This window comes from Canis lupus, chromosome 21, assembly GCF_003254725.2.
Source record: "Canis lupus dingo isolate Sandy chromosome 21, ASM325472v2, whole genome shotgun sequence".
Lineage (NCBI taxonomy): Eukaryota > Metazoa > Chordata > Mammalia > Carnivora > Canidae > Canis > Canis lupus.
In genome coordinates, this window is record NC_064263.1 from 40,037,903 (window position 1) to 40,050,007 (window position 12,105).

General features: G+C 44.1%; 1 protein-coding gene across 20 annotated transcripts in view; it reads right to left on the reverse strand.

The window, feature by feature from the left end:
- Positions 1–12,105, reverse strand: part of PLEKHA7 (pleckstrin homology domain containing A7) — a 219,632-nt gene that overhangs the window by 89,921 nt on the left and 117,606 nt on the right. For 17 of the 20 annotated variants that reach the window (XR_007404730.1, XR_007404729.1, XM_049099106.1 and 14 more), the window contains one exon: positions 398–481. Coding sequence is in view for 16 of the 20 variants with exons in the window: in XM_049099106.1 (XP_048955063.1) it covers positions 398–481 (84 nt within the window). In the remaining 4 variants the exon portion in view is untranslated. Of the gene's footprint in view, positions 1–397; positions 482–9,619; positions 9,777–10,014; positions 10,329–12,105 lie in introns of those variants that run through there. The other 3 variants (XM_025459631.3, XM_025459627.3, XM_049099107.1) reach the window with 3 other exon arrangements.

The window sequence follows — 12,105 nt, forward strand, 5'->3', positions numbered from 1 at the left end:
ACTCTTAACTTGAGGAAGGCTGGTTCAGCTTGGTGTGAGACTGTATTTAAGGCACTTTCACTCCAAATGAGTGGGTCCTCTTAGAGCACAGCTAGTGTGTTAGATGATACTGGGGGCCACGGAGGGGGAGTTTCATTCAGGGGAAAAGGAGTTTGTAAGAGGCTCTGACAGTATCAATCACAGCACAAACCTGTATCATCTCCACACTTCCACATCTTCCCACTGAGAGAAGTCCAGAGATTGAAAAACAAAATTCTTGCATTCCACTTTGGATCAACCAACCCACTCCAAGTCTCTCTATCTGGGAGAGAAAACAGTCTAACAAGCTTTGTTGTGACCAAATGCCTTTAAGCTCCAAAACTCTGCTTGGAAAAGGAGAATATACAGAAGTACTTACTCTTCTTGAAGAATAAATTCACTATTTTCCGGAGAAAACTGCCCACTCACAGGATGCCTGAATGCTGTGGTCTGTTGGTTATGGCTAAAGAGAAAGAGAGAGAGATAATGAATGAGAAGTCATGTGAATGGAAAGGCTTGCAGACACAACAACAGGTCAGTAATGTCTGAGGACCCCTGATCATCACAGATTCCTCCCAGAGTGAGAGAGTGGGCCTTTCTTCGGAGACACATTTAATCTGTCAGGCCCCAGCTGCATTTAAAAAAACAAGAACTTTCAGCTCAGGTGCCACAGCCAACCTAAGATGAAAGGATTTTAATTCTAGGAAAGAATGGCTGCAAGAGACCACTGCATCTGAGAGAGACATTCCATGAAGTACTTACTCCAACAAACCCAATGGCTCAATAACAAGCTACCTTAAGATGGCACGAGCTAAAACAAGAATGAAGGAAAGCAGACAGCACTTTCAACAGCTTCCCAAAACCATGAACCAGGGAAAGAATTCCAAGAATTAACCACCCACCCAGAAAAATCTATCTTCTTAAAATTCTTCTCCCTACTACAATATGCCTTCACTTCAATGATGGGATGTAAATGTATGGGCATGTCTCTGCAACATGACCTGCACAATTTCAACACCGTGGAGTTTCTATCACCCTTTTGAAGTTAGGAGGGATCAGCTTCCAGGCCAAGCTGACAGACACAACCAAAGTGTGTAGGTGTTTTGTGTATTCACAAAGGCTGCATGCCTGGGTTCTTTGAAAGGAAGGAGGAGAAGGCTCTGGAGGCTGCTGGTTTGCTTGAGGAATAAACAAACTTAATGTCCTTTTTTCCCCAAGAGTATGATTTATATTAAAGTGTTTTCCCCATTCAAAAATTAGTTCTTTTAGAAATTTTTGAAAATATAAGAAGAAAAAATGTCACCCATGATCTCACCACCTATACCTGAGTATCTTCTCCTTCCCTAGTTTTTATTTCCTTCTACTAAAAAATTATGATTTTCCTGCATTTATAAATCTGTCTCCTGCCTTTTTCACATCCTATTCACATGGAAAATTTCCTGTCTCTAAGACTTCTTCATTTGCAATAGCTGAATCCAGGTGTCTCCCACCTTTTGGAAGTTCAAGTTAAGCCGCTACATTTTTAGGAAAGACCTACACTAGCACCTGTTTTCACTAACTGAAAGAAATGTGAAGAGAATTTTCACTTTTACAAAAAAAAAAGGTTGAAAAGCATTTGCATCCTAGGGAGTCCTCTTAGAGGCAGTGCACTCCGGAGCAGTGAGTGGCACCGCCAAGCTCCCTACCTGGGAACTACACCAGCATCTCAGCATCAAGCTGTCTTAGCTTTGAACTGGGTCTGTGAGCAACTGTGTTTCATCTCGATTTATTTTGTGCATCTATTAACAAAACATGTCCTAAGATTAATCAGAAAAGCCTAAGAGGTTATTTTGGGGGTTCTTGGCATGCTCCAAATTTTTTCCATATAAATTATGGTCATCGCTGTTTCCTTACATCATTCTGTCTTACAAGTTTCACTGGAATGCTCTATTTCCAGATAGCCAGTGAAACTTGTAATCGTTTTATCCTATGGATAAAACTGCAACTATTTAAAAAACATTCATTGGCCATTCAGTGTGCCAGGTCCTACTTTAGATGCTAGAGATACAGAATGAACAAAAAGTTCTTTCCCCTTGCTTAGATTCTAGAAAGATTTACATTCTTCTAATGCTGGACATTTTTGGGTGCACTATACATCTTTTAGTACAGACTGCTCCCGCAATTCAAATTATTTCCTTGGGTTAAGGTCCCAAAGGTAAAATTACTTAATCAAAGGGCATACTCATTTCTAAGGCTCCTACTACAGATGGCTAACATGCTTTCACTGTCAGAGTCAATATATCATCTCATTTTGCTAAAGTATTAGCCCATCTCCAAACTGAGCATGGGGCTACTCCCAGAGATTAGTATGTTTAATGAGCATAGTAACAAAGGTTAAAAAAGAAAAAACTCTCTATATCTACTAAGTTTATCTTACTTGCCCTGGGGCCTGGCCAGAGTGTCCTGTGTTCTGGTGTCTGGGGTGAGCTGGCATTGAGTTTGGAGCAGCCTGACTGCTAATAAGCCACATGTGAAGCCGTCAGAGCCATCAGACCAGGTTGCTGATGGTTCTGTGATTGTGCACCACCCCCATCACCCTTTCACCCCCTCCCAACCACTCTAGCTTCCAAATCCCCAGCTCCAGGTTTGAAGCAAGCCCTTGGAATCCCAGGACTCCATCTGGCAGACAGCAGCCTGGTCTTCACAAGAAAGCAGAGTTAAGGCATAGGCATCTAGATAAGGATGAAAAGCAGGGCCTGGCAACATCTGGTCCAGAAATCTCTGCACCATGTCCAAGGGGTTGGCTTTATTTATACCCAGCTTCTTTTTTTCTTTCTTTCTTTCTCTTTTCTCTAATACCCAGCTCCTTTTAGAGAGTCACTTCCATTCACCAGGGAATCTTGAAAACACAAATTCTAAGCCTGCCTCATTTCCACCTGGAGGAAAAAAAAAATGCCCTGCTCATAATGAGAATAACAACAAAGCAACGATACCACCATCCACTGTTACCTCTCAAGGACTCTATAACCTTTCCTTATACGTCTTAGCTATTAACCACCATCGACCCCCCATTTTATCAATGAGGAAATGGCTCAGAGAGGTTAAGTGACTTAAGATAAATTCATCAATAAATGATAAGACTGGGACATAAATTCTGGTCTTCTATTTCTAGATTAGATGCTCTTTGCATGATAACCTGCTGTCCCCTTTCCTCAGGAGTCTACAGGGCTGACAGGTTCCTGGCTATGACCCGAAATCCCTAAAGACAAAGCATAAAAAAAAAAAAAAAAAAAACAGCACCATCATCCACTGCTACTCCCTCTCTCCCTCTACACCTCCCCCTCCTTCAGTTGTGCCCAGAACCAAAGCTCTGAATGACAACACCTGTGTAGCACTCAGCAGCACCCCCAAAAAGCCTTTGATCCTAATCCAAGGTCAGCCAGGAGAATCTCTGATATGTACAAAAAGCGAATCTTCTCTATGCCTGGAGCAGTAGCATCCAGCATCCAGCAACCACTTCATATACATTGCATGACCTTGAGAGGTACTCCTGGGCTCCCCATACCCAACATGTATCAGCTTAAATAAGTCCAGAGTTTTGGGTAAATGAATCCTGACCTGAAAGGTTTAGACACTAAGATGAGGTTTACATTCTAACATTAAAAAACAGATTTTTTTAAGTGGATAAAAATATAGCTGTCATTCGATCAGATCTAGAGGCAGCTCCCTAACCTTTCTTCCCTAATATAGATGCTGTCCTCCTTGCCAAAAAAAGTTATCAACCACAGTATTACCACTACCATTTCCTGAATTTCCATGAAGCTTTAAGTATGGTCATATTCATCATCATATCTTAACCTCCCAAGTATCCTCTGAGGTAGGGAGAGCTGATATTTTTATTCCCGTGTTACACATAAGAAAACTGATGATCTGGGTTATATGTTACTGGAACACTAAATTAAAGGGGGGAAAAAAGGACTCATACATTGAGAAAAGATAGAAACCAGAATAATACCTCCTGAACACTGAGGTCTTAAAATATGATCATTTCTGATCAAACTTGCCCAACTTGCAGAGTTTCTGGTTCAGCACTTTTTGAGCAAAAGAAATGTTAGGTGCTTGAGTTATTTAATTCAGTCTTGCCAAATACCCAGTATGGCAGGCTGTGTTTCATCATACCAGACCACAGGTGAGGAAAGTGAAATCCAAGAATGGTAGATGACTTGCCTACAAGGACAGTCAGGTCCTGCATTCCTGCACACCACCACCCTTTTGGTCTCCTACCATTAAGCTAAGCTCACCCTCACACCAAACAAAGGCTGCATAGTAAATGCTGGATCCCCACACCCATCTGGAGATTGCAAAGTCCTCTGACTTTACCTGCTGTCCCTGACCTCAGTCCCAAAGCCCCCACCCTGCTCCATTTCCTGATTTTCTAAAATCCATGAAGAATCTCATGTCCTATCACCCTGTCTCAAGGCACATTTAGCAGGCACAGACAAATCCCCTGAAATACCTGTTCTTAAACCTGAATTGCCACCTTGCTCCTTGGTAGTGATGGAGATGGCCCGGCTGAGAGCCAGGTGGCCGGTTCCAAGGGAGCACAGAAACTTTCTTTCCTCTATACTAGAGCTTCTGTCTCTCTCCAGGCTACTGAGAAAGTAACTTGCTAAATGAGGTAAAACACAAGCAAGGCTTTATTCTCAGATCCTGCTCTTCCTCCTAAGAGCAGCCCCTCTAAGTTGAATGGCAGCCAGTCTCACCTGGGAGAGGAGAAGGACGTGCAGAAGGTTTCAGGGAAGGATCACCCAAGGAAGGCAGGCCATAGGTAACCATTCACATAAATAAGCACGTCTTCACAAGCCCTGAGCCTGGGAGGACTTGAGTTAGGCCCTAAAGACATCCAACAGCAAACACGAGAGATGTGACAGGAGGACAGAGTGAGTACTAGGGAGAAGTGGAAATCGATTTGACCTCAATAGAAGGAAGAGCCCACCTACAACCACTGACAAGACTGGTCAAAATGTAAACAGCATTTTTGCAAGATTAATCTTCCATTCCTATAGATTTTGACCATAATGTGAGCAGTGAGACTCTGGTCGGTTAAACATAAAGGTTCCAATTACTTAACATGGCAATTTCTTTTGGTATAGCAAGAAGTTCTGCAGTTATGTGAATGGTGCTCAAGAGTGGAGGTCACAGCACCCTGATAAATCTGGTTTTTCTGACAGTGGTGGTATTGGTATGCGGAGTGTTAGACAAATCCGCGCAGTCAGCATGAGTTCTTATCTGGCCCAGCTATAAAGAGAAGAAACCACTTAAAATGTAAGAAAAGTATCCAGCCTGAAAGCCTAAGGAGGGACTCTATCAAGGCTCTTCTCATTGGTATGCTCAGCAGCAGCTGCCACCCTGGCCCCTCTGGCTCCTCAGTGTGGCTCCTCGAATACCGTAAGAGTGTCACCTTGCAGGCCTGATGAACATTCAGTACTGCCTCCAGGCTTGTTAAGGCACTTACTGTCTTTGTTCTAAATCCCAGTGTCTCAAGAAAACCAAGGACTGTGGGTAACCTAATAATGTTCCTACTTAGGTCCCCAAATTGGTAACTCCAAGAACACAGGAAATTGCTTCCCTCTCTTCTTCAGTTCCTACTTGGGCCACAGAGTAAAGAAGTGACAACCAAAGGTGGAAGCAGCATCGTTACATTCTTTCAACATTTCCAAGGTCCCTTTATTTTATTCAAAACTTTTATAAAATTGCTCGTTTAGTACAAAGTGCCACTGTTGTTCATGTGGCATTTCCTAAAGAGACTGAGAATCTTACTGAAATGGTCTTTAGAGCTTGCACTATTTTGAAAATTTCAAGATTTTCTTTTTTTTTTTTTTTTTTTTTTTTTTTTTTTTTTTTTTTTTTTTTTTTTTTTTATTTTTTTTATTTTTTATTTTTTATTGGTGTTCAATTTACTAACATACAGAATAACTTTCAACAGCTCATTGCACGTGGGCATTACTCTGATAGGCCCTTCTTCAGAAATCATGGGAATTGGGCCTTGATGAGCCAACATAGGGTCCCCATCCTCTCTCCAAGTGAAACCCATCAACACTGCACTAACCAGCCTCCTTCAATGCCTGCCCATGAGCCCCATGGTCAGAAGACCTGTGTTCAAACCAGAGCAAGCCACCTCACCTCTCAGAGTCTCAGTTCTCCCATTTGCAAACAGGGAAGAGTAATAATAACCTTCCAACAAGTTGCTGTGAGGATAAATGAGAGACACACAGAACCTCGCACAACGCCTGGTATATTGAAGGTACTCAGGTGACATTTGCTGAACCTGAACACATGCCTTGAGCACGGCAATGACTAACAGGAATCCACATTTTAACAGAGCAAAAAATAGGATAAGCCTCTTCCCCCCACTCCCACACACCCAATATTCCTTCTCCAGTCTTCCCTATTCATTAACAGCATCACTATCCAGCAACCTGGGAGTCGCTCTCCATTCCTTGCTCTACCTTAACCTACACACACACTGTGTTAACAAGTCCTGGTGCCTCTATCTACAAGACATCTCTGAATGTGCTCACTTCTCTCCAGTTCTACAGCCAGCACCCTATCATCTCTAGATAAGATACTGCAACAGCCTAACTGCTCTTTCTGCTTCTACCCCGGCCTTTGTACCACCCACTCGCCTCACTGGAACCCTGATGGGTCTCTTCAAATGGATGTTAAATCATGTCATGTTCTTCCTTTAAACCCAACAACACTTCCACATCACAGAGTAAAATGCAAGCTCTTTACCTTGGCTTGACCCTAGGTAACTTAACCCCTGACCAGCTGCATCGCCTTCTCGTACAATGGACGTCTTCTCTCCTCCTTTCTCATCCCAGCCACATGGCCTCCTTCCTACTCCTTTGAACACCAAGGTCTTCCCCACTTAACAACCTTTGTACTAGCTAGCCTTTCTGCCTGGAAACTCTTTTCCTCATACTCTCATAACTGGCTCCTTATCAATCAGACCTTGGCACAATTATGACCATCTCAGAGCCCTTCCCAATCACCCACTGAGATAGGCTTCAGTCACTTGATATCATGACACCCTATTTTATTTATTACTATAATTTCTCTTACTTATGTGTTTTGACTACTGTCAGTCTCCCTAATATGTGTATTGCAGGAGAGCATGGACCGTGTCTGTCTTTTCGCTGCCCTCATTGGCCTATACCAGTGTCTGGCACTATTACATTTGCTGAATGAATGAACGAGAAATGACTATGGCAAGTCCTACCTTAAAGTGAGGCCATGCCTCCAAATAGGCTAGCTAACCCTACAGAAGTCTGGGCAAAAGTAACAGATCATCTAAAGGGTCATAAGCCATCAGGGGGCAGTGGCTTCTGCTCTTAGTGACAAAGGAAAGAAGGATGAGACACCAACCTGCCAAGAACACTTCATCATTGGCTCTCTCCCAACTGTGTTACAATATAATTTGGAGAAATTAGCCCTCCCTGCAAACCCCCCCACCCCCGCAAAGGAGGTTAATACACGCAACAGAGAGAATCAAAGAATGGAATGCAAACACCCAAGAGGAAATTACTGAGTGATTAAAAACACACAGGAGGATAATACAAACATCACCTGTATCTCCCTTTTGTGAACTAGGAAAATATTTGGTATGAAACCTACAATTTGGTGACTGATTATATGCTGTTATATTGCTCTCTATTTATTTCATGTGTGTTTGTTCTCCTCCCCCTCTCTCTCTCCCTCCAGTGAGAGCCTAAGTTCCTGGAGGGCTGGGAGCCGTCATTCACTTATTTCTCATGTATCTCCTGCGACACAGAACAGTGATACCCATGGAGCAGGCACTTGAACTCCTTTATCTCAATAGCCTGAGTTCACAAACACATCACTTTCAGAGACAGGCTGTGCAGAACCCACCTCATTTTCTGATCACAGCAACCCAACCTGCCATGCCTCCCCCAGAGAATGTGGGGGAGAGAGGGGTCTGTAGGCCTACTAAAGGTTCCTCCATGCAGGCTGGAGACTTAGCAGCCCTGAGGAGCATGGCACAGACCAAGGAATGGCCTTCCCCATGCCCACATTGTCCACCCCTGGCTTTCACTCACACACCCAACTAAGCAGACACACTGAAATCCAGCCACACCCCAGACCTACCACTTGAAGGGTCAGTCAGTACCTGTTGTTATCCTCATCCAAAGGTGCTAAAGGGGCAGAGCCTGGCAGAGACAGAGCTGGGCATAAAGGAGTCACAAAATTAACCAAGCAAATTCAAAGCTTGCATATCTTACAAAGAGAACCGTTCTTTCCAAACTCTGGATTTGGATGTGAGGGGGATCTGGCTGTGACATCTGTCACCCCAGTGATCTCCAGGGTTGATTCGGCTGATCTGGCTGGCTAGGCGGGTGTCCCCTTCCTCCCTCACCATTCCATGTGCGTCCCAAAGCTGCGCACTCAAAGAGGACGACCACCCCCCGTTGGAGGAGGACCATTCTTCAGTCAAGGGTATATGAGTAGCTGCACTCCCCTGCTAGAACTTCCAAACAAGTACTCAAGGTCCAAACTCTGGATTTAATGGACTAAAGTCTTCCAGCATGATTTGAAAAGCTCTATATTTCATTAGGTATTCCAGATGTTTGCAGACCTACTCAGTGGCCAACTCATTTCATAAATTACTTCTTCTGACCCAGTAACCCATAGGAAAGAATTGCTTTCTTCCTGAGCTCCCACATGGGGTCCCAGCACTTAGGATTCCTACATGGTTAATAGGGAGTTTTAATTTTGACTTCACAGGACGTCAAGAACCATGAAAAGATTAAAGCCAAACCCCTGATACAATGAGGGAACCAAAACTAATAGCCTCCTGCTTTTTTTTTTTTTTTTTTTTTAAGAAAGTTGGCTGAGAAGCAATGTACTAGGAGCCAACGTACCAGCATTGTTACTGCCAGTTCCACACCCCCCAGGCAAACACTCAGCCTCTCTGGGTCTTGGTTTCCTCATCTGTCCAATGCAGAGGCCACATGAAGCCTGCCAAGCATGAACCCCAAGCTGTTGTTCAGAGACATTACAGATCACAGTCCAAACCCCAGCTCTGCTGCACACTTGGTGGTGCACAACCTTGAAGGAGTTACTGACCCTTGAATGGTGTCTTTATCTGAAAAAAGAGAATACAATTCCAATCCTGCCAGATTGTTTTTGAAAGTACTGATAACGGGCCTAGCGCGAGGCACTCCACGTTTAGCGTCTGTTATAGTTTTTCTTTTGCTAGCTCTAAAACTCCACACTAATCCAGTTGCTTTGCCTTTCTCCATGTTGCAAACGCTGTAGGACAGCGGCTCAAGAACACAGTTTTTTCTGTTTGAATTGAGGCACTACACTCAGCCTCCAGTTTAAACTTCTATTTAAAGAACTTGCCTGCCAGGCAAAGTACTTCAGATCAGTAGGCGCCTGCCTTCAGCCCCACTTCGGTCCCTCACCAGATCAAGCCCCAATGTTCAGAAAGCACAGCCCAAGAAAAACAGCCTCCCTAGCAAGCTGCGCTGAGTTGGGGATGCACACTCTATGTAAGTTTTAAAACTTCCCAGGAAACATTGTCGACCTCAGAGAGTACCTGGTTCTGTACTTCTGTTTAATACTCTTCAGTAAGTTGGGTTCAAGTGTAAGATGAGACGTGCAGACCAGGTGATATTGTAGGGATCCTCCAACCACAACATCCCGAGACGCTGAGGTTCATCTCTGACTACTGCCCGAGCCGCAGACTGAACCAAAACAACACTACACATAACTGAAACACAAAGGAACAGGACAGAATGCTGTCCTCCCCAATCTCGCTAGCCAACAGAAAATCCTTTGTAATGACATCGGGGAGGTGAAGTTAATGATACTTTTGTCCTATTTATTCTCAATTAAATTGGATCATCTGGTGTTGGGTTTTTTTTTTTTGGTTTTATTTTTTAACTGCAGGCACTCCCAACCAAGCCATCGAAAACTCCCTCTGGTCATTACCTGACTTTCATGAATCAAAATCCATCGCAGTGAACGGAGTCCCGGTGAAACCCGTACAGGACTAACCTGCTCTCCCAATCTCACAGGGAAAGGCGGCAGACACGTTCACTCTCTCTGTGAGCTCCATGTTCAGAAGGACTGTGTCTTCTTCCCCAGACCCAGCCCTTATGAAAGCTCGGGTTCCGGTCAGACAGGGAAGGAGGCCCCAGCTGCCTGCAGAGGTGAGGCGGAGGCTCACAGCCCGCCTACTCTCAATTTCGGTTCTCTAGCAGCTGCTTCTGAAGGTGTTACGAATCCAGCAGCCACTTGCTCCTACTCATTCATTCTCCCTCTTCCCCAACACGCACCCCCCCGCCCCCCCCCCCCCCAAAATCTGGCAACAACACAAGGAACAGGGCTCCAGCTCTGAGTCATTGCCCTGCTGCTGCGGCCAAGCAGAGCACTGGCTGGTGGTAAACAGTGAGGCAGGCGCTTCACGTCTCCTGATCCTGCTGTTCTTCTTGGGAGACTGTGGGCCTGGCTACTCCTCTGGAAGCAGGACATAGGAAACACCTCCATTTACTGGCTCTGGAGTCTGAATGAATTGCTCCCTCAGTTTTGCTGTGCTACCTTCGTGGCTGAAATTGGCCCTAAAACAGAGCCTTCAGTGGGAAAGTGATAGCTTCTTTATCACGCTTGTCCCATGGGCAAAGGCAAGGAAGTGCCTGAGCAGTCCCAAGCCACCATCCCCACAACCTCAGGGAACACGGCTATGATTCTTTCATCACTGCTTGGGATGGCTTAGGTCCTCTTAGCATAGATTTAATCATGTGGCTCTCCCTCTCAGAACAGGCCTGGAGGGGCACCTGGGTGGCTCAGTGGCTGAGCATCTGCCTTTGGCTCAGGGGGTGATCCTGAGGTCCTGGGATTGAGTCCCCCATCAAGCTCCCCACAGGGAGCCTGCTTCTCCCTCTGCCTATATCTCTGCCCCTCTCTCTGCGTCTCTCATGAATACATAAAATCTTTAAAAAGAAAAAAAAAAAAAAAAAGAACAGACCTGGAGAGGAGAAGGAAGAGGAATCAGAAAGGGAAACTAAGGCATCAACGTGCCTTTATTGCCACAGCCTCAGATCAGCACTGTGGCTCTTTACTACAATCTAAGTAGGTCTATAAGTCATGACACAGGCGGCCACTTGAAATATAAGCTCCACGGGACAAGGACTTGGGTTTTCAAAGCTATGTTCCAATGTATACATAGTGCCTGGCACACAGTAGGTGCTCAATATATATTTGTTTAACGAAAAAAAACATACAGAGGATTTTCCTCTGAGTCTTCTTGGAATGATGGTTTTACTAAAACCTGTATTGATTACCACCATTTTTTCCACTTTAGAAATCTTATCCAGGGCACCTGAGTGGCTCAGTCAGTTAAGTGTCTGCCTTCAGCTCAGGTCATGATCTCAGGATCCTGGGATTAAGCCCCCGAGTCAGGCTCCCTGCTCAGTGAGGAGTCTGCTTGTCCCAGATTGTGCTCACTTGCTATCTCTCAAATAAATATATAACACTTTTTAAAAAATCTCCTTATTCTTCATAACTCCTATTACTGCCTATAGTGAGTGTTCTGCAAATCTTTAAACACAGACATGGTTTACTTGAAACTAATGAAGCTCAAGCATTAGTACCTCTCACTTCCAAAAAAACCCAAAAGTCTCCACCCCAAGATTGCTAGAACTCATACAGCAATTTGGTAGCGTGGCAGGATACAAAATCAATGCCCAGAAATCAGTGGCATTTCTATACACTAACAATGAGACTGAAGAAAGAGAAATTAAGGAGTCAATCCCATTTACAATTGCACCCCAAAGCATAAGATACCTAGGAATAAACCTAACCAAAGATGTAAGAAATCTATACCCTAAAAACAATAGAACACTTCTGAAAGAAAATGAGGAAGACACAAAGAGATGGAAAAATATTCCATGCTCATGGATTGGCAGAATTAATATTGTGAAAATGTCAATGTTACCCAGGGCAATATACACGTTTAATGCAATCCCTATCAAAATACCATGGACTTTCTTCAGAGAATTAGAACAAATTATTTTAAGATTT